General features: G+C 37.0%; 1 protein-coding gene across 1 annotated transcript in view; it reads right to left on the bottom strand.

Annotated features, from left to right (window-relative positions):
• CUNH8orf34 (chromosome unknown C8orf34 homolog) overlaps nt 1–26,881 on the bottom strand; it is a 373,414-nt gene that overhangs the window by 248,978 nt on the left and 97,555 nt on the right. Inside the window, 2 exon segments of the mRNA XM_032421931.1 lie at nt 6,974–7,002; nt 25,814–25,942. Of these exon segments, the coding sequence (XP_032277822.1) occupies nt 6,974–7,002; nt 25,814–25,942 (158 nt within the window).

Below are 26,881 nucleotides of genomic sequence, written 5' to 3'. Positions count from 1 at the left end.
AGGGGGAGTGGGAGAGAGAGAGAGAAGCAGGCTCCCTACTGAGCACGGAGCCCGATGCGGGGCTCGATCCCAGGACCCTGGGATCATGACCTGAGCCGAAGGCAGACGCTTAACGACTGAGTCACCCAGGCGCCCTGAACAAAGAGTTTCTAATAAAGATAGTAATTATTAAGTGAGTGATTTTTCTGCACCAGGCACCTGTAATAGGAACTGTACTGGCATAATCCACTGGAGAGACTACGAGTATAGATTCTGGAATATAAACTGTCTGGGTTTGAGTTCCAGTTCTTCCATTTACTGTGGGACCACGGGGAACTTATGAAACTCTAAGAGCTCCTGTTTTGTCATCTAATAGACCGATAACTAACAGTAACTATATCACATACATGACATAATTGTTAAGAGCATGGGCTCTGAGGTTAATGTGTCTGTGTCCCACTTCTATTTTCAATTAATATAACTTCTGATAAACTTATTAACCTCTATGCATCCCAATTTTGTTGTTCGTCAAACAGGAATAATAGTACCTAATTTCACAGAGTATTGGTAAATATTAAATAAGATACTACAGGTAAATAATTTAGAACACTGCCTGGCATGCAGTAAGTTCTCAACAAATGTAAGATATTTTTTCATTAGGGTAAAATGGTGTAATCTATAAGAAATGCTTAGCCCAAGGTCTAGAATATAGTATGCACTAAATAGTCCATTATTATTATATCCATTATTATTATTATTACACCTACTTAAAGATTCAAGGACTAGAAACTCAAGCTGTCATTCAATAGTTAACAAGTTGGTTAAATGAGTTGTCTAAATGATGAGTTGTCTAAAAGAGATGCAAACTATCTATAACCCTAAATACTCTAAAATGTATCTTTTACTTGAGCCAGAACACCAGGGAGCCCTGTCTATACATCACTATTTAGACTTCCTGTGGAATTGTTCCAACTAAACTTTGCTTTTGCATTATGACATCTGTCTAGGTCAGCAGACATTATTCAAGGAATTCCTATGAAACTAATGATCTTATTTACTGTAAGAATACATTGTTTTAAATTATAGTAAAACAAATGAACCTCCTAAACCATTTTTAAGTATACAGTTTTAAGTATACATTTTAAGTATACAATTCAGTAATGTTAAGTACATTCACGATGCAGTCCAAACCAATGTTGAGCGGACCTCTTTCATCTTGTGAAACCGAAGCCCTATACCCATTGAACAACTCCCGTGTCCCACTCCCTGGCAACTATCATTGTACTTTCTGTTTCTATGAATTTGACTACCTTAGATACCTTGTATAACTGGAATCAGACAGTATGTGTCTTTCTGTAACTTTTTTTTCACTTAGCATAATGTCCTCAAGGTTCATCCATGTGGTAGCATATGACAAGATTTCCTTCCTGTTTAAGGCTGAATAACATTCCATTGTATGTGTGTATCACATTTTGTTTCTCTATTTATCCATCAGTGGACACTTGGTTGCTCCCACCTTTTGGCTATTGTGAATAAGGCTACAATGAACATGGATGTGCAAATATGTCTTCAAGATCCTGCTTTTAGTTCTTTTGGATACATACCTAGAAGGAGGATTGCTGGATCATATGGTAATTTTATCTTTAATGTTTTTAAGAACTGCCATACTGTCTTCCATAGTGACTGCACCGTTTTATATTCCCACCAACATTGTGCAAAAGTTCCAATTTCTCTACATCCTCACCAACATTTATTATTTTCTGGAGTTTTTCTGATAGTAGCCATCCTAAGGGTTTGAGATGGTATCTTGTTGTGGTTTTGATTTACATCTCTCTAATGATTAGTGATATGGGGATCTTTTCATATATTCACTGGCCATTTGTACATCATCTTTGGAGAAATGTCTATTCAAGTTCTTTGCCCATTTTAAAATCTGGTTATTTGTTTTGTTGTTGAATTGTAGGAGTTCTTTATATATACTGGATATTAACCTCTTATTATATATATATGATTTGCAAATATTCCTCCTAATCTGGAAGTTATTTTTGCACTCTGTTGATTATACCCTTTGGTGCACAGAAGCATAAAAATTTTTTAAGAATATTATTGATACATTATACGTATCCACTTCATGAGGATTAATGAGGGATATTTTTCTTAAGATTCAGTAGTAGGAATAGTTAGTTTCCCTGTGAACAACTAGTTTGCTATGATCCTGTGAGTGGTGATGATACCAAGTAACAAAAAGCTCAATTGTGTCTCAACCAGAGTGATGATATTGAGCCCCAAGACTGCATTTTGCACAGGGGACTCACATATTTCCTATGCTCTGTTCCCTTTGAAATGATTTTCCCAAATATTCCTTTTAAATGTTTTACATTTTAGCAATCTGCCTAAAATTATTTTTGAGTGGGAGAGTAATTGATGTTATTTTCAATAGTTACTAAAACCATTACATTTCACAGAGAAGGAAACTAAAGCCCAGCATCTATAAATAACTTTCTGAAGTCCACATAATTAGTAAATGGCAGGAGCCAAGGTTCAGTCCAAGGTTTCCTCTGTGGATTTTTCCAAAATATCAGGCAATTTCTTCAAGCAGTGAACAAAAATTTCCATAATATGAGACAAGAAGTGTCATTTGTGATGTGGTTGCTATATCCTCTAAAAACTCAGAGGAGGTAAGATCACTTTCTGCAAGAGTGATCAGGGAAGGCTGGAGCTTGAAAAATGGAAAACTTAGAAGGGAGGGAATGACAATGAGCAAAAATGTGGAAATAAACAAAAAATATGAAAAGTACTATAGTCTAGCTGCCTTACACTATTCCTTGTTGAGCACAAAACAGACTCTGAATAGAGAAAAAGAGGGAAGCAAAGCATAAAATATAGATTTGAGTGACAAAATGGAGACCGCTTAATCTGTTAGAAATTTGGACTTAATTTGAAGTAGCAGGGAGTCATGGAAAATTTTTAGCAGGATTCTCTAAGTAAGCTTCCCTAGAACCAGAGGCTAAAAAAGGTGATATATTCATAGGGTGTCTCATGTGAACCTGTAAGAGAGTAAAGGAAGCAGAAGACAGGGGAAGAAACTAGGCAAACATATGGGTTCAGGTAAAGTCTACTCACAGCCTGATCTCATAAGGATCTCTGGAATGTAAATGACAAGTCAGAGTCTTATTTCAGTCAGTCACTAACTGAGGGCCAACCCAGGCATCTCTGGGCAGGATGGCTCCCAATGGATTGAAGCAATCCTCAGGAAAACAGTGAGCCCAGAAGCATCCAACCCTCACAGCACTTGAAGGCTTGGTCACACTGCCCCAACGAACAGAAACTGAGCAGGCACCAGCCATGTCTATTATATGGCATTTTAAAGGATGAACTGGAATGGCAGCAGCCTGAAGAATTAGATACAGATATGAAAGGTAATACTATCTGAACCTGAATAGTGGCTGTAAGGCAAAACGATAGCTTCCCAGAATGTCCACATCCTAACACCCAAACCTGTGAATATGTTACATTAAATGGCAAAAGGGACTTAGCATGATTAAAGTTAAAAATGTTAAGATTCGATTATCCGGATTAGCCAGGTGGCCCCAACCTAATCACATGATCCCACAAAAGCAGAAAGCTTTTCCTGGCTACAATTAGCCAGAGATGAGATGTTTCTGGTTTTGAAGATGGAGGAAAAGGGTCATGCACCAAGAAATAGAGCAGCCTCTAAGAGCTGGAAGGGGCAAGGAAACAGACTTCCCCTAGAACTTCAGGAAGGAATGCACCCTATGATAACTTGATTTAAGCCCAGAGAGACTCATGTTGAACTTCTAAACTATAGAAACATAAGATAATAAATTTGCATTATTTTAATTTGTTACAGCAGCCATAGAAAACCAATACAGGGGCTAAGGAAAGAGGAAGGACAAAACTAATGAATAAGAAATTGACAGAATTCCCACAACTAAAAATAAAAGCCTTAAAACTAACATTAGCCTCTGTTTTGTTTTACTGTTTCCATTTTAAGTAAAATTAATCATTCTTACTACCTTTATCAGAATCCACAAACTAACTTTGAAATCTGCAGGAAAAAAAAATCATTTCAAAGAAATGACAATTAAATATAATTGGAATAGGATAGTAAATGATTGGTAGTTTATAAAGGTTAAGAAAAACAGATCTTTAGCAACCCCCCCAAATTTTTAATGGAAGATTAAAAGGAAGAAACTTAATTGATTTTTATTATTACATTAAAGACATAGGTGTCAGGTCAACGCAAGTTGTAAATCATTCCTTTTGGGTTTTTTTAGTATCTGCCTGAGAGTCACATTTTCTTACCGAGAAAAATGCAGGACTGTGAGCTTAATGGTCAGCAGAGAGCGCCATGGGGCCAACTCTGTCCCCAACCAAAGCTGCTTTCCAGGCAGGCAAAGAATACTGGCTATGGCTCTGGCAGCCTGTGTTTGCCTTTTATTATCTGGGAACTCTTAAAAAATTAGGTATGAGAATGGGAACAATTTCTTTACACTGACATAAGTATTTTTAAATAAAAGTTTATATATGACAATTATTGACACCTCAGTAAAAATTAAAAATATTAAATGTACAATAAATTTCATCAATTTCCATGAAGTCTTCAAAAATAGGAATATCAGGTAAGTAAATGAAAAATAGCAATTTAGTTAAATTGAAACTCCTTTCAGCTAGTACTTGGAAGAGAGAGGGTATTGGGGTACGGATGTGTTCTGAGGATGATACTAATCAAGGATCATGGCATCCACTGAGGGTGAAATCTATTTTCAGTTGAAAGAACAATTAGTATATTCTTTAGCTTACAAAAAAGGTGTAGGCACCAACCCCACTGCTAATTAGAACCCAGAAGAAAGGAAGGACAAGGGCCAAGCAAAATCAGACAAGCTCATATATGGCTCAGGCAGCCAGGGCTTTGCAAAATATATTGGAAGGAGCAAATGAACCTAGAAATAGAGATGATGAGGTCTTTGTACTTAAAGTGAACACAGAATAAAAATGCAGGAGTAGGGATTATGAAACTTCTGCAAGTTGTAAGGAAGGTCGTGGTATAAGAAGGAGGCCAGCTGGGGCAAAGACAATGATGGACACAAAGAGGAAGAAGACTAGAAAAGCAGGACAAAGTCAGGAGACCACATCTACCACTTTTTCTACTTGCTATTGTTTGTAGTCAAGATCTAGCTTTGCACAGAGTTAATATAGATACAAATTAATTTTTAAATATTATGATGGTTTATTGACTTACTTAATACTTATAAGTATACTGATAAATTTTACTTATTATTTAGTCAAACAGAAATGTATTTTTATGGTACAAAATTCAAAAGATATAATCCTATTTGGAACAGAAGAGTACTAACTTTATTGTTTTTGTAAAAATAATACAATTATTACATTATAGTTTATTATTTTAAAATGTAATGATTCATAGAATTCCATTTTTTTGTATGATGCTTTCTATCATTTTCTTTCTATGTATCTAGCCACCAAGCCAGCTGTAATATGTCTTCTGTTTAGAGAGATTTTGGGTCAACATTCACCAAATATTAATGGCTATTTCTAGGTGCTTTGCCCTTTTCCAACTACATATCTGACGTCAGATTTTTTTTTTCAGCCGAAACAACATAACACAATGAGTGCAGAAGTAGTTATGAAAATGCAGAAGTTTCCAATTAAGCCAGGCATTAAAGAGACTTTCAAAAATGTAAATAATGTAGTGTTCTCACAAATACCTTGTTTTGGCAAATAAAGTATTTTTCATAAAAAACGTTACCTTTGTTAATATAATGGCTTTATCACTGCTATTTTTAAAATGAACAACATATACATTTTTTAGAAGTCTTAATTTCTTACATGGTAAATATCGATAGATATAATCTACACAAACCAAAGCCTCTTGAGGCCCTCTGTCATAAGAATGTAGAGGGGTCCTGAGACCAAACCAAACCAAACCAAACAAAAATGAGAACTTCTATCCCAATGACTCCTAGATGTATAACTAAATCGAGTCTCTCATGAGTAATAGTGCATATAAATATGCTTAATAGACAACTCAAAATAAACAAGCCAAAAGAGAACTCTTACTGTTACTGCAATCTGCCTAATCTGCTTTTCCCCAGTTTTTCCAATTTTGATAAATGGCACTACAGTGTACCTAGTTGTTTATCTCCCAAACCTAGGAATCATCATTGACTGATTCCTTCTTTTTTAAAAAGATTTTATTTATTTATTTGACACAGAGAGAGAGACCACGAGAGAGGGAACACAAGCAGGGGGAGTGGGAGAGGGAGAAGCAGGCTTCCCGCGGAGCAGGGAGCCCGACATGGGACTCAATCCCAGGACCCTGGCATCATGACTTGAGCCGAAGGCAGACGCTTAACGACTGAGCCACCCACACGCCCCCCCTTTTTTTTAAAGATTTTATTTATTTATTTATGACTGATTTCTTCTACAACTCCCCACATCGGATACACTTAACAAGTTCTACTGACACCACTGTTAAAATACATTCCTAATGATGTCACTTCTCACCACCTTCACAACTATCACCCCAGTAAAGGTACCATCATATTCTCTTCATATCTTGGAATTTAAAAATAAAACAATACAAAACTTACTAAGTTTTCCAAAGGATAGCTATAGAAAAGTACAAGTGTCTTCCATATCCTCATCTTCATCATCATGTACAGAAAAAAATATTTTACGTAATATAATATGATTAGTTTTCTTTTTTTTTTTAGTGATTCAGTGAGATTCAGTTTTCTCTAACCAAATTCTAAAACTCCTGACTCTGAAGAGTAGGTGATATATATACTTCATGCAATAACTTTCATAAAAGAATCAAAGCATATAACCGGAAGTTTTGAAAAGTTAGCACCAAATAAATTATATTTGAAGACTTTATGTTTCAGAAAGTCTTTCATTTAGATAGTGAATTAAAATAAAATGTAAATTCTATATTTTCTCTTCAACTTACCTTATCGAGTTCATCTGAAATTGCAATACCTGGGATTCAAAAGAGATGTATAAAAAAGTTTTAGAAGAAGTCTTTAACAACCCAATGTTAGAAACAAAAACAAAAGTTCTATTTGTAAAATTAGTACATTTTCCATTCTATTTTTGGCTTTTATTAGTGCTTCAAAATAATGTGGTATACCCTTTCTACTAACAAAACAAATTAGGAATTTAAGTCAACTATAACAACATGAACTGCTGAAACAGTGCAATGTGTGACAAAAACAAAACAAGTACCATACTGCTTGCAGATTGTTAAATGCAGAGCAAACATGCAAAAACAAGTGTAGAGATGACAATCAAGTACAGCTTAGCATGTTACAATTTTGTTCCTCCTGAAGAATTGATTTAGACTCCTAGAGTGATAAAATATTATAGCAGAACAGTGGTTGGAGATCATTTATTTTAATTCCCTTATCCTACAACTGAAAAAACAGAGACCAGTTAAAGGGATTTGCCCCATATTCTCTTAGGTTGACAGCTTCTTGAGCCAATGGATAAATGATTCCTCCTCACAAGTTCGCCTTCAAACTATCCACGCATTTCTCATTGTATATCAAATTTCTATCTTTCCTATTCCTCCAAAATTGGTCTAAGTCAGCAATGTAAAAAGTTCTAGTCCTTAATTTATTTATCTGTGGTAACAGGCTCTTTTAACCTCATTCTCCTCCTTGAAATGCTGCCCTCTCTCTTCATTCTCTTTGTCTTCTTCACAGGAATCCTCTTTTTTGGGGGTAGGGAGTCCTTCCCTGAAATGCCTAGGGTTCTTTGCTGAGCTGTCTTTTCTTTAGCTTCCCGTGGTAATCTAACTCATACCGATGATGTTTTTATTTCTCTATACGGTGATGACCAGGGAATCTTTATCACCAGCATAGACTTTCTTCCTGAGCTGGTTGCTGAGTCCCTGTGGGCATTTCAATCTCGACATGCCAGGTTAAAGACATCATCCTCCCATCTCCTCACTTCTTCTTTTGAACAATGGTGTGCCTATGGCTGAACACACTGTGGCCAGGCACAGGAGTAGTGCAGCCAGCCCTCAGGTTTGAGGCAGAGGGTAAAGGGAAGCTGGTGTCAAACCCCAGTGTAGGATGGGCCAAGAGACAAGGAAAGTTCTAAGGTTTGAAGTCAAAGAAAACACAGAGAAAATAAAAACAGCTTGAAGCCAACGTTCAGCAGGCTATAAATAAAGCCCAAGAAAGAATGAGCTGGGTTAGAAAAAAGAACCTGAAAAGAGTAGCAAGAAAATAAGTCTGAGTAAAAATCCCCTCACCTGATCAGGTACAGAATGTCTGTACAGAATTTCTGTCCTTTGTCGATTGTTATATATTATTTCGCTCTCCACTGACCTCATAAATCAATTATACACAAAGTAGAAAAAGATGCCCTACTTCCTCTCAGTAAGCAGCATAACACTTCCCCTTGTAGATAAAACTAAAACACAGGTGTATTTGAGACACATTCTTCATCGCAATACTCTATGAAATTCTTTTTTGGTAAAAGTTACTGTAACTAAGAATTTTTATGTGTCACTATGCTAAAAGAGAGTCTAGCTACCACTACTGGGATTTTGGAGGACCTAACTTAACAATTATTCAGGGACTTGCTGTATTATAAAGACAGCTCAAGGAGAGATGACTTCATGAAGGAGCACCGCAGGCGGGTGTGCGGTGAACTCCGAGATACAGTGGTATGCAGCAAGGGAGCACACGCCGACGGACGAGGGACCCCAAAGCTCTGCGCGGTCATAAACATGTCGGAAGGCCTCACCGAAGTCACACACTTATGAATGTTTGGGTTTAAAAAATATATACAAATATGAATGTCACTTAGAATGACTCTGATTTCAAGCTAATGTAGGAATTTCAGAGTATCAAGTGGTTTATGTCACAGTCTACAGAAGATTTAAAAAACATTATTCTGGTTTATAGAAGCCAAATATGCATTTTAAATGCTTGGTATTTACATTTATTATAGTACTGAGGAAGTGTTCCTTTCCAGTGAGTTCAAGATTAAAACTGAACATATGGTTTAAAAATAAATATTTAAGACTTAATCTATTTTTTTTTAAAAGATTTTATTTATTTGTTTGAGAGAGAGAATGAGAAAGAGAGCACATGAGAGGGGGGAGGGTCTGAGGGAGAAGCAGACTCCCTGCCGAGCAGGGAGCCCGACGCGGGACTCGATCCCGGACTCCAGGATCATGACCTGAGCCGAAGGCAGTCACTTAACCAAGTGAGCCACCCAGGCGCCCAAGACTTAATCTATTTTTAAAAAGAGAGAAAAAAGATATACAAAACAAAACTCTCTTTCTCATCCAAAGTCATAAAACTTAGCTATTTAGAATTAAATAATCCATGATTCAATTGACTGGGATCTTTTAAACTCTCTTGATTTTTTCAACTTTCTGCATTAATGCCCTTGGCCCTGCAATGAGTTTTCTCATTAGATTGTTAGAAATTGTTCAGTTGATCCTTAAATTTTTTACCCCTCATATTTATGCAATCCATTATTCATAAAGATAATAATACCTCACCTATCTAGAATGTAGCCAAGATCTAGCAAGTAAGTCAAAAGGCCTTTGAATAATGAGAATACATAGCATAGAGTACTTGCCTATCACTTATGAGCTAGCTCCTTGCAGCATCTGTTTACTGTCCATTACTCTTTTTTTTAAAATTTTTATTGTTATGTTAATCACCATACATTACATCATTAGTTTTTGATGTAGTGTTCCATGATTCATTGTTTGTGTATAACACCCAGTGCTCCATGCAGAACATGTACTGTCCATTACTCTTGATATTTCACACACATCAGGAGCTTTTTTGCAAGACAAAGAAATATTTGCCAGTGGAAACTGGAGATAAAGAGAAGGTTGCCATGAAGAGATATTGAAGTACGATGAAGTGACAGGTCCCAGAATAAACCTCAAACTAGCTAAAAAGGAAACGTTGTTTGGGAAAGGAATTATGCCTCTAATTATTCCAGGTGTTTGGTCTTACATATTTTGTTCAAATACCTATTATTTTCCTAACATTTATATATTTTGATGACTTTGCCTAATAAATTATCTAAACAAATCCCCACTCTCTTATATATATAATTCTATCAGCTCCTTTTATTTATATCAAATTGCATGAGAAATTTTTCACTTTTTGTTATTTCATTTTTAATCAAAGCTTAAACTGATTAAAAGCAGTTGAAAGAGCGCTAAAGAAATGTTCCTTTACAGAAACATGAAGCTGTGATGAGAACAATTCATATTGAGGAGCCGAGATTTTTTCTCCTAGTGCCTACCAGAGCATTCACAGCTATTCCCTGAGAGGAGATTAACAATTTTTGGCCATTTCATTAACTCGTAAAAGCCTTCATATCTTAAGTTATATTTTTTAAGTTTATAGAAGCTGAGAAGAAGTGGGGAACAGAAAATAAAATACCCTGGAAAATACGCAAGGGGAAATACAGTGGGTTACTATAATATGTTGTAAGGAAAGAAGGCCCGGAGTTTAATTGTGCAACTCTCGATGCATACTGGCACACATGGTCTTCCTAAAGGTCAACCTCTATCTGGATGGATTCCATTTGTGTCCTTCAGCTTATGGGCATTTCCATTTATTCTAATCTCCAAAGAGGTCTCAAAGTATCAGAAATTTATGCCAAAACACGGTTCTCACATTCCTAAATTTGAGCTGTGCTCTATCAAGGAAACAACAGCTTTTCTGCTTCACCAAGATGTGCATCTTCCCAGGTATCAGCTTAGCCCTAGAGTTCAAATTCAGCTGTAGCTACAAAAAATGGAAGTAGAAACTTTTCAAAAGTCTTTACAGTTTAGTCAGTGTAATTAATTCACGAGAGTAGGTCAGAAAATTCATATGGTATGAAATGGAATGAGCTATTTCTCCAAAATTTGTTTCCCTGTGGAAAAAAATCCCAAACTGGCCCAAACTGGCTTGTTGAGAACCAACTCTGCACATTTCTTCCCAACTTCTCATTCAGTACTAATTGGTAGCCTGAAATTAGCCATGTTGGGAGTACTTATACCATGGAAATTGGCAAATGCTACAAATTAGGGATTATTTTTTGAGTTACTGTCCCAGCACACTATGGAGTCATGCATAGTGTTAAAGCAAATACCTATGTAAGCATCACACATATCAACAAATTGAACACTGCTCATACCTCAGACCTATCCCTGACCATTTGCCAATTAAAACATTCTTTAGATAGGTTGCTGACTGCTTTTAGAGCAAATGGAATTCCTGATACAAAGTGAGGGATTCTACCTTCAATTTGATTACCAAAGAACAAAGTTGGAAAAATTTTCTGTAAGGAGTTAAATAGTAAATACTTCAGGATTTTCAAGTCACATATGGTCTGTGTCATATCCATATATTTCTTCTTCTTTTTTTATTTTTTTATTTTTTATTTTTTTTAATTTTTTTTTAAAGATTTTATTTATTTATTTGACAGAGAGAGAGACAGCGAAAGAGGGAACACAAGCAGGGGGAGTGGGAGAGGGAGAAGCAGGCTTCCCGCCGAGCAGGGAGCCCGACGTGGGGCTCGATCCCAGGACCCTGGGATCATGACCTGAGCCGAAGGCAGATGCTTAACTGACTGAGCCCCTCTTCTTCTTTTTTTAAACAAACTTTAAAAATGTAAGAAGCATGCTTATTAGCTCATGGGCCACAAAGACAGACCACAGGCTAGATTTGGCTCCCTGGTCAGGGTTTGCTGAGTCTTTTTCTAGAAACACATACCAATTTTTATCCTTGATTAACTGACTCTTTCAGTCTTTGAAGGACACTTCCAAACCTTAAAGGTTTTCATCAGGCCCCTACCCATCTCTTCACTATAAAAAGACTTGCTCACTGTTAAAGGACTATCAGATTTAAACTCCTGGATGTTCTGACCCATCTTACCCCCTTAAACAAGCCATTTACACTGTTCTCTCTAATCTCAGAGGACGATATGTTCTTTCCCCTAGGAAGACCAATCTCCACACCTGTTTCTTGACTCCATCCCCATCTACCTTCTCTGGTTTTTGTTCCATCTATTATCTTCCTTCTCTGTCCTGAATCTGCAAGTTCTTTATTTTGGTTTCCTCTGATCACCCTAAAACCCATTACACATTTACAGAGAGACACACATATTCTCTGTAATCGCCTCTCCTGTCTCTGTTACACAAACCCACACACGCACACACGTGTGTACATGCACAAAACTAAAGAAAAACCAAACCAAAATGACTCAAAATCCTAACATCCTTTACCTTCCTCCACTAATTATGTTCTCTTTCACACCTTCCCTTTTGTCATCAAAACTTTTCAAAGTGTCATACTCCTTGTCTCTCTTTCTTACTGTCCATTCACTCTTCTAACCCCTACCTACTAGCCTCTGCTTCCACTATCCTCTTGAAACTGTTCTCTATACACATCCTGATCATGTAATCAAATGGAACCTTTTCTACTACAAAAAGATACCTATTTTATTTCACTTTATCAAGCCAATATCTGTTTATCACCAAAAAAATAGAAAACATAATAAAGGGAAAAAGGAAAACAAGCCTCCATTCATAGACAAATAATGATAACAGCTGGTTGTGAATTCTTTCAAATAATTTTGTGCACATATATAGGCATGCATATAAATACTGTAGGTCTATATAGGCATATATACAAGACAAAATGAAATATACACACTTTTGTTACCTGCTTTTTACTTAAAGCATATCTTAACTATATTTTCATGTTACTACTTCCTGTATCATTTTTAATGGCTATACAGTGTACCATTGTGTGAATGTACCATGATTTCTTTATCCATTTCTCTAATAAAAGATACTTAATTTCCAACTTTTCACTATTATGAATCCCATGGCAGTAAACAATGGAAGTGGAGCTTGGAGATAGCTGCACACACAGTGGAATAGGTTTCCAACTTTTTCTTATAAACTTATCTGCCTCTTCAGACACTTCAGTTTTCTGAAATATTTTCCCTCTTCGATTTTTATGAAAATTCTATCTTGGTTTTCATCCCACCCTTTTCAGTCTCCTCAGCTAGATCACTTGTCTACCTGTATCTCAAATGCTGATGGGGTGTGTGTGTGTGTGTGTGTGTGTGTGTGTGTTGTCTTTCCCTATGTACTGAAGATTCCCACATCTATATCCCTAACCCAATTTCTCCAAATAGGCGACTTCTATATGTATGTGCTTGACTGCTGGGACCAGAGAAGAGCTATCCAAACCACTTGGATGTGCCAACAGTATCTGCAACTGGAATGTGAAACAATACTCCTCCTTCACCCCAAAACCCTTTTGAATTTTTATTTGAGGTAGAGAGAGCACCCAGTCACCTTGATTATAAAAAAAATAAATAAAACAAACACATCCTTTTCTCTTTATGTGCACCCTTCCTTCATATAAACCAAGGACTAAGCCCCCTTCTCTGTTTTCTATCCCATGGCTTTTTTAGGCTCTCTTCATCTCATCTTTGCCTTGAGGCATGGACTATAATCATTGTGCCAGAGTGATTATTCAAAAACACGGGATGATGACCTGCTTACAAGATCCCTGTAGCACAGAAGCCCTCACCCCTGGCTGCCCTGCCACCTAGACTTCCTTCTTCATAGCCTTTCTTACTCACTTCATCCTTTATGCATCAACAGTATAAAATTTTCCTCTTACATACATGCTTCTCTCTCTGCCAGGTACCTCCCTCTCCCCATGACACATCTTCCTTCTCCTTTTACCTTAGCTTTATCTTTTCATCCTTCTAGACTCCATTCAGATATAGTTTCCATCAGGTGGGCCCTAAACACCCTTGTCAGAGGTTCTTCTACATTCCCATAGCCCCTCCTAAGGCGCCTTATATAAGGCTTTGAAATTCTGCTTTTCACAATTATCCCTCCTACTAAAAGGTAAACTTGAGGTCTGGGTGCACATGTTAACCATCTTTTAATGTATGAAGACTAGATAAATCTATGTGGCAATGAATGGATAGACAGCTCCACATTATCTGCTTCCATTCTCATTCACAGGCTGTCATCCTCTAACTCCTCAGGCTGTTTGTCAGACAAGACTTTCTTGGTATGTTCATGATTGATGAACTAAAAAAGTCATTTGTTATTTTTTCTTGGCTGAGTCCAGATTGCTATTATCAGTCACGAAGCATAAATATCTGTCTTCTGTCCTCTCAACAGCTGGGCTCTTTCCCTTGGAAAAGTTCCAGCCAATGTTTCTCATGAACTGCATCTGTAGACCGACGTCCGATGAACTAAAGATACTCATCCTATCGCTGCCTCATTTCAGAGAAAACTGCCAAAAGCAGCAAAAGCCTCAGGCTCAGAAAATGCTGGAAGCACTGCTACCCTAGAAACAGAACTCTGCTAAGGAAAAGATTCTGTTGACCAATGTCATATAATATGGAATTGCTACTCTGTTGCTTTTAGTTTGTTATTTACCTACTCACTTACCTATTTATTTTTAAGCATTACTCCTTCAATAGATAAGCCACAGTCAAAGCTAAAGATCTCAGCAAACAAATCAAACCTACAAATACCAAAGCCATGTCATCTGATATCAAAGGCCCACATGTAGAGAAGTAAGAAGTAGCTCAGCAGTGAAGAAAGAATAAGGGAGGTCTCAGAGAAGAGGGATCAGGAAGAAATGAAATCACAAGTGGCACTCACTCAGCAAATCATAGCTGAGTTACATGCTACGTGCTGAGAAAGGCCAGGTACAGAGTGGCCCTGGCACCAGGGAGGAGATGAGTGAAAAGCAGGTAACAGCAAGGAAATGTGTTCAGAGAAAAACACAGAAGCACAAAAAGGGGGCACCAAATCCAGTCCAGAGAAGGACAGCAACAGGAAATCATTTTCGACGAACTGGTATTTGAGCTGAGGCTAAAGGGAGGAATAGGAGTAACTTGGCAGAAACAGAAGCCCTGGAGAGAAGTGACGGTGACATTTCAGGGAACAGGGACAGCATAAGCAAATATGTGAAATGGAAGAACTTCAGTAAGTGTGAAAAACTCCCATGTTGTTAGTGCATAAATGGCTAGTCATGAGAGATGACACTGAGACAGGATTAAGGGTCAAATCATGTAGCACCTTCTATGAGGTTTTAAGGAGACACTGAATATCTGCAAGAAGTGGGTGTCAGGTTTTCGCTTTAGATCCATCATAACGATCACAGTGAGGTACTGGAGGAACTAAGAAACAAGAGCATGGGCAAGACTAGTTATTCATTCCTCAAGCCAGTTCCATGTTCCTCCCGGGCACACAAGCTAGACTACATTTCCCAGCCTTATTTACAGCTGGTTGTGCAATGTGGTCAGGTGTAATGCACTATTACTTTTACCTCTAGGCATTAGAAACCTCCCCCTTCAGCAGGACCGTTGGAGGTCATGTACTGAAGATGGCAGAATAACAGGATGGAAGTAGTCTGCACCCCTACCACATATCATCGGGCTACTTCCTGAGTAAGAAAATACTTATATTGTATGAAGCCACAGAGATTTTGGCCATGAGACTCCCCTACATAAGGTTATTGCAATCCAGCCAGCCACTAGCTCAGTAAGGGCAGGGACTTCATCTGTTTTTCTCTGTCCCAGGACAGGAATGAAATGGGACAAAACATAACATGTCAAATGGGTAAACCAAGGATGTGGTTGGTGATGTTGAGTGTGAACAAGGGAGTACTAATAGGGGTGAAGAGAATCAAACCCAAGCCAGAGGGAAAATGAACAAAATTTGGTAATTGGTTAGTTATGAACAGCAAGGAAGAGAAAGGAGTCTATAAGGGTTCCAGTTTGGGTGAACTGGTAAGCGATGGTGCCATCACCTGAAGAAAATATGCAGAAAAAAAGTCATGTTTGAAGAGAGATGTATGATCTACTTCGATATACTGAGTTTTGCATGGCAGTAGGATATCCAAGTGGAGATACACTTCAAACATTTTGTATAAAGTGTAAACGTCTGGATGGTCAATATACTCACCTGACTTAGCTGTGTAGGGGTGATAGTTAAAACTATGAGGGAGGATGACAATGGAAACAGAGAGCATTTGAAAGAACAAAGGATGACTTGTGGGAACAGTATTTAAAGTGGTCAGGAAGAAAGAAGAGCCCAGAATGAAGCCTACAAGAAATGGTGTGAAGGGCATCTAAGAGGATCAAAAAAATAAGGGCCAGGTCCCAGGAAGTAGAAGATGAGCATCTGAAGAAAGACAGAATAATCAATGGTGTTAAAACTACCACAGCAATTTTGTAAGATGAGGATTTGAAAAGTGTTCATTCAGTTTGACAATGTGGATTCAATTGGTGACCATAGTGAGAAAGGTTTCAATAGAATGATAGGTGCAATCACATAGCCACACTGAAGGGAGAAAGGAAGATGAGCAAGTGGAAATAATGAGTGTTCATTATTTCTTTTGAAAATTTGTATGAAAGAAGAATAATTCTGATACTGTAATGAGGTAACTCAAATTCAAGAGAAGAGTTTTCATGTGTGTTTGTTTTTAACATTAATGAGAGCTGTGGTATCCAATACGGTAGCCACTCATCATTGGCTATTGAACATCTGAAATGTGGCTAGCTCAAATTGAGATGTGATATAAATTAAAATTCACACCTGATTTTGAAGACTCAGTATGAAAAAAAAATCCCAATAATAATTTTATATGGAATACAAGTTAAACTGATAACTTGGATATAGTGGGTTAAATAAAATATTTTATTAAAATTCATTTCACAGGCTTCTTTTTGCTTTTTTGTAATGTGCCTGTTTGAAAATATAAAATCACACATGTGGCTCACATTACATTTCTGTTGGGCCATGCTTAGCTGGAGCATGTTACAGGCTATTAAGGTAAACAGTAGTAATACTAATGATATATGTGGTAGGCAGAATTCTAAGATGGCCCCCAAAGTACACAACTGTGTAATCCTTTCCTCTTTGAGTCTGCATTATGGGACCATCAAATATGAAAGGATATCACTCTCCTGATTGGTTACTAACTGGTTCACTGAGTAAATCAGAGAGATTATCCTGGATGGCCCTGACCTAGTCAGGTGAGCCTTTCAAAAGAAGGCCAAGCTTCAGAGAGGTGATCCCCAGTGGACTCAAAGAAGTAGTACTAAACTACCATTACGAGAAGATCACAAGGCAAAAACCTGAGAATGGCCTCTAGTTTTAAGAGCAATCCCCAGCCAATAGCCAATGAGAAAACAGGGATCTTAGTGCTACAAGAGCAAGGACTACATTTGGCCAATGACCTGAGTGAGCATGGAAAGAGACCCCAAAGCCTCAGCTGAGATCACAGTATGAACCAGCACCTTAATTTCAGCTTGCCTAGACCCAGAGTAGAGGATTCAGCTAACCCACAACTGTACTCCTGAGCCGCAGAAACTATAAGATAGTAAATTTATATTTTTTAAAGCCACAAGTTTGTGGTAATTTGTTACACGGTAATAGAAATATAATATCTCACATTTAATTAGCATTTATTATATACCAGGCGCCATATGAAGCACTGTAGATACACACCATCTCATTTCATCTTCACAAGAACCCTAACAAATAGGTGCCATTATTGCAGTTTTGCAAAAAAGGTAACTGAGACACAGAGAGGTTAAGAAATTTTCCTAAGGTCACAAAACTAATATTGGGGGAATGGAATTAGAAAGATTTCCACATACAGAAAAGACAAAGTAATTAATGGAATCAGATCTCAGAGGACTGGGCAGGAACTGGGATCAAGATCATGGGTGGAAAGCTTGGCCTTAAACAAGAGAAACACCTGCTCTCTTGATAATGGAAGGAGAAGGGTAGGACAGATGTGGATGCACTTACGTATGCAGATGGGTAGAGGGGAACACATTCTACACGTTCTACAGTTAAGTTTTTCTATAAAGTTGGAGGCAAGCTAATTGCTAACACAGTGAGGCAGGGAATAAATAGGGGTGTGTAGATTTTTCACAGTTGCAGGAAGAGTGCAGAAAGGGAGGAACTGACCAAGGTAAGTAACATGTTGGAAACCAAGAATTTGTAGGGTAGTGTTCAGCTGGGCCCTGCCATTTTTCTCTGGAGCTCTCAGCCTTACTGGTGAAGAAGAGCTGAAGATGGCAGCACTTATTCAAAGACGGGAATTTCACATGGAGACACAACAGAAGGTTGGAAACAATAGGGAACAAGGATATTGGTAAAAGTGGCCCACAGTTCAGTCTGGGCAGGGGAAGAGGGAGATCAGAAGTGAGAGAAAAATATGAAAAAGAATGAAAGGAGAATACACCGGAGATACTCCAATATACTGAAAGTCACAATGCAGGAAGAACAGAGTGAGGATAACAAAGAGCTAGGAAGAATGCAAGCAGGTTGGGTGCCTGGGTGGCTCAGTCAGTTAAACGTCTGCCTTCAGCTCAGGTCATGATCCCAGGGTCCTGGGATGGAGCCCCACGTCCGGCTCCCTGCTCAGTGGGGAGTCTGCTTCTCCCTCCCCTTCTGCCCCTGCCCCCAACTTATGTGCTCTTCTCTCTCTCTCTCAAATAAATAAACAAAATCTTAAAAAATAAAGAATGCAAGCAGGTTGAACCACAATCTGTAAGCCATGAATACAATTTTATTTTGGAATATAGATTATAGATCATTAAAATAAAGACCTGTGAAAACTGGAGAGACTCTTGATGGTAATCGGGGATAAATTACTTCATTTTAATGAAGAGGAAACTTGAGGAAGGAGGTCAAATGGTATACGCACAACTGGAAGCAACTGAGTGGCAGCGCAGGACCCATGACATTTCCCACAGCAGCCCCTGCATCTATTCTACATGATATACATTATGGTCTCAAAAAAGGATAGAACTAAGACAGCATAGAGTATATAATATTATATATTAAAAAACACTTTAAAAATGTGTACCTAACAATGACTGAATTTACAGTTTAATTACAACCTCAGACACATGTACATGAGTGTGTGTATGTGAGTATAGTTAAATGAGATGTTATTCAACAGAGAAAGATTCAGAATAACATAATAAATGTCTAATACAAGTGTACTACTCTTTCTTTCATTCTCCGGAAAAGTTTCCTAAAATTATTAATTATATATTCATATGTCCTTATTCCCACAAAGCATTCTAGGGAGAAATATTATTTATTTTGATGGACACTAGACCATTCCAAAGCAATAATTACTAATAGTGCTATCTCATACTTCTACTGAAGCACAAATCCCTGGAGATACTTTGCTAGGTTTTAGAACATGTCTTTGATCCAGGTAGAGAGTAGGCATAGAAAATGTAGGTAGAAGAGAAATATCAAGACCTCTTAACAAATCTGTCCCTTTTAGATTGTGGTTTCTTGAAAAAGCTATTAAATAAATTCAACCTGACAAATTTAGCATATTCAAAGCCAAGAAAAATCAGTATGAATTAATTTTGGAATATGTATTTTATTCTCTTTTATATCAATATCAGAAGATAAATGCCTATACCTATATTCACATTTATATCCATATCTACATATACATATATCCATATTCATATCCATATGCATATCTGAATATTAGATAAAAAGAAATATGACCAGTCATGAACAAAGGTGAATAGACCTTGTTATTCTGGGGGTGGTTATAAGTCCATTTTTCCTTCTCTCCATTAAAGAAGAATTACAATGAATAAAGGAATGAGAGAAACAGAAACCATCTTTTAGAAAACCCCAGTAATAATTGTTTTAGGCAAGATTTACCAATGGATGCTGAGATTACTGGGTAAAAGTGTGAAAAAGAAACATGATATTTTCAGTCTTCAAGTATCTCTCCTAAGATATTTATTAACTAAAAAAAGGAAAAGTATTAACGGTGGTGAAACCTGACAGACACCACCTTAACCAACAGATTGAGGTTAACATCACCAGTAATAAGATGATGGGCCCTAATATAATGCACTGAGAAGGATACTGCCCTAAGGCCCTTCAATCACAGTCACTAGAAGAGATACATTATTTGGGGATGTGAAGGTCTTTTATCTTCCCAATTTCCCTATTTAGAAACAGTTTTTCTCACTACTTGAAAGTCAGATGGAAACAAACACTTGAAGGAAAGGGCATGAATCCAGGCTCCTGGATGAGAAAGTCATGTTTGAAGAACGTTCGGAAATGCTGCAAAGGGAGGGATCCAGGCACCAAAAATCCACTATGCCTACCACATCATGACTATGCCGCATTACTAGCCACTGCAAGTTTTTCTAGCACATCTACCTTTTAAGGGAATCATAGCATGAGAGTGTCAGCTCCTGACTGACTTTAAGATAAAACATCACACTGAAAGGTTTGCAAAAATCCAGGAAAAAGAAGCATGGTACAGTTGTTACTAAAACAAAAATCCCGTTTGCAAATTGGAGAGAATATCTAGTCTTTCCTGTTATTATCTGAATCCTGTCGAGAAAGAGAGAGAGAGGGGGAGAGAGAGATTTTAAGTCTGGATAAGCTGACAGCTGAAGAACTGAGATAATTCTATCATTTTGAAGGATATAAATGATTTTTTGCTGTCAATCTCAGGTACATAACAAAATGCTTCCAAAATATGTCACCATCTTTTGGACAGTACAACTAAGATAAAGCAAAGTCCAACCTTGCCAGAGAGAATTCTATCATAAAGTACGAAAATTAAGAAATCACTAAAAACTTTGAAACTTTCCTATCAACAGCTATGGCCCTGGAAAGAGAGGTCCACAATAACAAGACACTGAATATTCCCTTCGACCACACCTTGAAGGAAAAGTTCATTTCCAATGTCTTGCTAGTAAATAAAACAATGCATAATAGAGATTAGAGATAAAGGTCAGATTAGAGAAAGAGTTACCAATTTGAAGCTATTATAAGATCAAATAAGAACTAATGACATCCTGCTTCAGGACAACAGAACTGAGTTTGTGATTACATAGTTAAACAGTGGGCAGCTAGACTGCTAAATAAACATCAGTAAATGGTAAAGCTGCATTTCTACTAACTTACCCTGGCCATCTCAGGCAAACTGATAACTTGGTAGTTAGTCACATATTGGGCCTAAGACAAAAAGTTAGTATTAAACCTCAGATAGCAAAAATCACAGAAACTCAAGTCATTCCAAGAAAGCAGCATTTTGTTCCAAGAGACTCAAAAAAACTTAAAGGGAAAAAAAGCAATCCCTCCCTATGTGAAGACCTGCTCCCTTATTCCCACATAAACCCCACCACTACTGCCACAAAAAAATTGAGCCCCCTCAAAACCATCAAGGGCAGCCAAAAGCAACTCTCCATCATATACATAGAACTGAATGTTACACCTTATTTCTGGTCAAGCTACTGACTCATCTGATAGCCTCCTTGACCTTGACTTTGTCCCAAGAATAATGTCCCATATTTGCATCTCTTCTACTCTCCCAACCAAGGATTGCCCTCTGGCCATTTTTGTTTCTCCAGACTTCCTTCAGGAATTAAATGAGCCCCGTGTTACAGCCCCTAACTAACTTGTGATCATAGGAATCAGTTGCTAGGTCCCACCTATAAGGTCACACCTAGGTTTTCTTGGGACAGACCATCACTTGAACCTTGACATTTCTGCTACACATCTTGGCAAATACATAAGTGAAAGGCAATCAAACTCCTTTATTAAAAAGTTTTAGGTACAGGCCAAACGTTTTCTTACCAGCTAACAATGATATAACAAGTCTCTGTAAGGCAATTATCATATGTTAAAGAATGAAAATTGACTAATACTCTATTTGAAGATCTGTGTAATAACTGGGCATATTCTTCAATCATCTTTCTTTTAACTCATGCATTTAGATAAATTGAGAAGCTATAAGGAGCCACAGGCTCTTCCCAAAGGGGTAAGATTTATACATATTAATATAAACCTTTGACATTTAATAGGGTAAGACTTATTTCACGAACATAATATAGTAATAAGCTGCACTCACTTTATCATTATTTCTTCCAAAAGTAAATCTAGCCAAAAGTAGGGCCTTCTTGAATCCCAACCAGAAGATGTCTACTAATGGCAAAATTATAAGATCCTATGCACCAGGAAAAAGACAGTCTCTTCAACAAATGGTGCTGGGAAAACTTGACAGCTACATGCAGAAGAATGAAAGTGGACCACTTTCTTACACCATACACAAAAATAAACTCAAAATGGATTAAGACCTAAATATGAAACCTGAAACCATAAAAATCCTAGAAGAGAGCACAGGCAGTAACTTCTGCGACATCAGCTGTAGCAACATTTTTCTAGATAGGTCCCCTGAGGCAAGGGAAGCAAAAGTAAAAATAAACTATTGGGACTACATTAAAATTAAAAGCTTCTGCACAGCAAAGGAAACAATCAAGAAAACTAAAAGGCAACCTACAGAATGGGAGAAGGTATTTGCAAATGACTTATCTGACAAAAGGTTAGTAATCAAATCTATAAAGAACTTATAAAACTCAGTCCCCTAAAAACAAATAATTCAATTAAAAATGGGCAGAAGACAGGAACAGGTATTTCTCCAAAGACGACATCCAGATGGCCAAACAGACACATGGAAAGGTGCTCAACATCACTCATCATCAGGGAAGTGCAAGTCAAAACTACAATGAAATATCACCTCATGCCTGTCAGAATGGCTAACATCAAAAACACAAGAAACAACAAATGTCAGCGAGGGTGTGCAGAAAAAGGAACCCTTGTGCACTGTTGGTGGGAATGCAAACTGGTTCAGCCACTGTGGAAAACAATATGGAGGTTCTTCAAACAATTAAAAATAGAATTGCAATATGATCCAGCAATCCCACTACTGAGTATTTACCCAAAGAATATGAAAACACAAATTCAAAAAGATACATACATCCCTATGTTTACTGCAGCATTATTTGCCACAGCCAAACTATAGAAGTAGCCCAAGTATCCACTGGTAGATGAATGGATAAAGAAGATGTGGCGTATATATACAATGGAATATTATTCAGCCATAAAAAAGAATGAAATCTTGCCATTTGCAACAACATGGATGGAATTAAAGAGTATAAGGCTAAGTGAAATGAGTGAGTCAGACAAAGACAAATACCAAATGATTTAATTCATATGTAGAATTTAAGAAACAAATGAACAAAGGGAAAAAAGAGGCAAACCAAGAAACAGACTCTTTATTATAGAGAACAAGCTGACGGTTACCACAAGGGAGGTGGAAAGGGAAATGGGTAAAATAGGTGATGGAGATTAAAAAGTACACGTATCATGATGAGCACTGAGTAATGTATAAAACTGTTGAATCACTATATTGTACACCTGAACTAATATAATACTATATGTTAACTATACTGGAATTAAAATTAAAAACTTAATTGAAAAATTATATGATCCTATCATAAGGCAAATTAACTTATGACATAGGTTCACCACACAAAAGTTCTAGTGAGTTATGCATTAAGAGGTATGAAAAAACTCAATCTCTTTCTATATATAAAATTATAATATAATAAAATGTAAGGTGTAAATATATATAATTATAGTATAATACAATATGCAAATACACATATATTATATATACATATGATATCTACATTATTTCTCCCAAAATATACAAAGGGGCAATTTTATTTTTTTTTCAGTTCCCTATGCTGTGCCTTTTAGTCCCATGACTTATTCATTCCATAACTGGAAGCCTATATTTCCCACTCCCCTTCACCCAATTTGTTCATCCCCCCCAGGCAATTTTAACTTTGATACATCATGAAACTAGTAAAACTGTGCTATCTAAAGGAACATATATATCTTAAAATATAATCCACTAGAACGTGCTAGTATCCTATTTTCTATTTAAGAATTTTTAATATTTCATGACATCAAAAGAAAATTTTAGTGAGGTCATGGCATTAATGTGCTCCTAAAGGTATCTAATTTTAAAATTGAGAGATATTTCAGAACCAGAGAAAGATAAGAATACTCTGAACTCACTACTAAAACCACAAGGTATATATATATGTCTACATATATAGAATGCATTTATCAAATATTTGATTGCCTACTCTCATGACAGTAATATTTAAAAGTTTTTACTTGAAATATATCATTTTAAACTTTCACACCTACCAGAAAAAGGAGACAGAATCACGTCTTCCTTCTCTGGAGATGAGAGGACCAAGGTTCATTGGAAGTTTAATGATTTACTTGAGGTTATTAATAAGTGGCAGAGCAAAACCTATAACCTTGGCTTTGGATTACAGAATCATTGTTTTTACAAAAAAGTATGTTGCTAGGTTCTGAAAGGATTTTAAGAAGAATTCTGCCCCAGTTGCTACTCTTAGAAGTTTAGAGACGTCAATGGCATCAGGGAAATACAAATCAAAACCACAATGAGATACCAACTCACAAAAGTCAGAATGGCTAAAATTAACAAGTCAGGAAATGATAGATTGTTGGCGAGGATGTAGAGAAAGGGGAACCCTCCTACACTGTTGGTGGGAATGCAAACTGGGGCAGCCGCTCTGGAAAACAGTATGGAGGTTTCTTAAAAAGTTAAAAATAGAACTACTCTATGACCCAGCAATTGTACTATTAGATATTTATCCAAAGGATACAAAAATAGTGATTCCAAGGGGCACATGCACCCCGATGTTTATAGCAGCAATGTCCACAACAGCCAAAGTATGGAAAGAGCCCAGATGTCCACTGACAGATGAATGGATAAACAAGGTGTGGTGTACACACACACACACACACACACACACACACACACACAGGAATATTACTCAGCCATAAAAAAGAATGAAATCTTGCCATTTGTAATGACACAGATGGAACTAGAGGGTATTATGCTAAGTGAAATAAGTCAGTCAAAGAAAGAAAAATACCATATGACTTCACTCATATGTGGAATTTAAGAAACAAAACAGATGAACATGGGGAAGGGAAAGAAAAATAAAATAAGATAAAAACAGAGAGGGGGGAAAACCACAAGAGACTCTTAACTGTAAGAAACAAACTGAGGGGCGCCTGGGTGGCTCAGTCAGTTAAGTGTCTGCCTTTGGCTCAGGTCATGATCCCAGGGTCCTGGGATCGAGTCCCACATCGGGCTCCCTGCTCAACAGGGAGTCTGCTTCTCCCTCTGCCTCTGCCCCTCCCCCCTGCTCATGCTCTCTCTCTTTCTGTCAAATAAATAAATAAATAAATCTTTTTTTAAAAAAAGAAACAAACAGGTTTGTTGGAGGGGAGGTTGGTGGGGGGATGGGGTAACTGGGAGATGGGCATTAAGGAGGGCACTTGATGTAATGAGCACTGGGTGTTAAATGCAACTGATGAATCACTGAACTCTACCACTGAAACTAATAATAATACACGATATATAACTAAATTGAATTTAAATAAAGAATTTTTTTAAAAAGTTTAGAGACATCAAAAACTCATGGAGGCAATAGGTGTGTTTACTATTTAGGATGACACAAAACAATCAGGTTCAAAAGAGAAGAATGAGTAAGATACCATTATATGTGTGCAGCTGACCTGGGTGACAGAGACCTTGTAGAGAGACTGGAGTCAAATAGCAAGGGCAAGGGACAGGGTGGGGCAGGGGTGGTGTCTACAGTTCCTCCTACTCTCTATACCTATCTTCCCAGGAACGTGTGGAAAAGGCAAGATCAATCCTCATTTCCAATCACATACACACTCTTACAACCTCTCACGTAATTATAATGAGGATGTTGGAAATGGGTTACTGGCAATAGTCATAAATGTTTTTACTTTAATATTGGTTAGGAATTTCAATTATAATCAAGTAAATGAACTTACTTCGAGAGAGATTCTCAAGGGCTTTTCCCAGCTTCTTGCTCTCTTGAAGGATGTGGTTCAATTCATCAAAATCACGGCTTTCTGGTTTAATTCGCCAGTTCCACTTAGGATGATCTACTGACCTTGGCACTATGTTTTAAAAAAAATGATTACTTCATAAGCATGCTACATAATGATAAAAATTTCCTATTCATCATTATGTGAAAGATTGTATCAAGATCAATGTACAGAATAAAAATGTTTGTTTTGGAAATAGTTTTCTTACGAGCAAACAGAGGGAAGTTATGAAGCTGGGCTTTAAGAAATGTTTTAACTGAACTAGTAAAGGGAAGTGTGACTGTTTATAGAAAAAAGAAAATTCAGGCACTGATTTACAATTAATGATTTCTATAACTTAGGGGAAAACATACAAGCAAATTATATTTTATATCATCTTCTAGCAGCTTAAAAATTACTAATTTCTTCATCAGCAATTAGTATATATTTTTAAGACATTTTGCTATCTTCTGATAAAACAGAAGACAGAACACATCTACCTTCACTTCCCCCAAATTCCTACTAAAATTATATTAAATATTTTTGGGGTCAAATAATTAGTAGAACAAGAAGAGAAGACATTACTAGGCAAGAAATAGCAAATCTTTTTTTTTTTTTTTTTGAAGATGCAGTATAAATTGAGGAGTGGTAACTGCATCTAGCAAAGTAGAGAATACTGAAATCTAGTCACTGAGGAAAGACAGATGCCCCAAAAGGTGGATATTTCATAACATTTCAACACTCAAGCATCAATCAATCAAGGAGGACAAATGTCAAAGTAATAAAGATATAAAAAACCCATTTCTCAGATTGGAAGGATCCGTTAAATGTCCAGAACAATGCAAACCATATTATCACAAAATTTTACAACAGTGGTAAAAAAGAAAAGATCCTAAAAGCTTTCAGGGACAGAAACAGCAATCAAGTTCTTGTCAGACTTTTTAATAGCCATACTTGCCCCAGAAGACACAGGAGAAATTCCTTCAAAATTCCAACTGAAAATTAGTTCTAACTTAGAATTTTATACCCAAC

This window comes from Phoca vitulina, unplaced genomic scaffold, assembly GCF_004348235.1.
Source record: "Phoca vitulina isolate PV1807 unplaced genomic scaffold, GSC_HSeal_1.0 scaffold25, whole genome shotgun sequence".
NCBI lineage: Eukaryota > Metazoa > Chordata > Mammalia > Carnivora > Phocidae > Phoca > Phoca vitulina.
The sequence above is the reverse complement of the archived record's forward strand: the minus strand, read 5'-3'. Positions and strand labels throughout refer to the sequence as shown.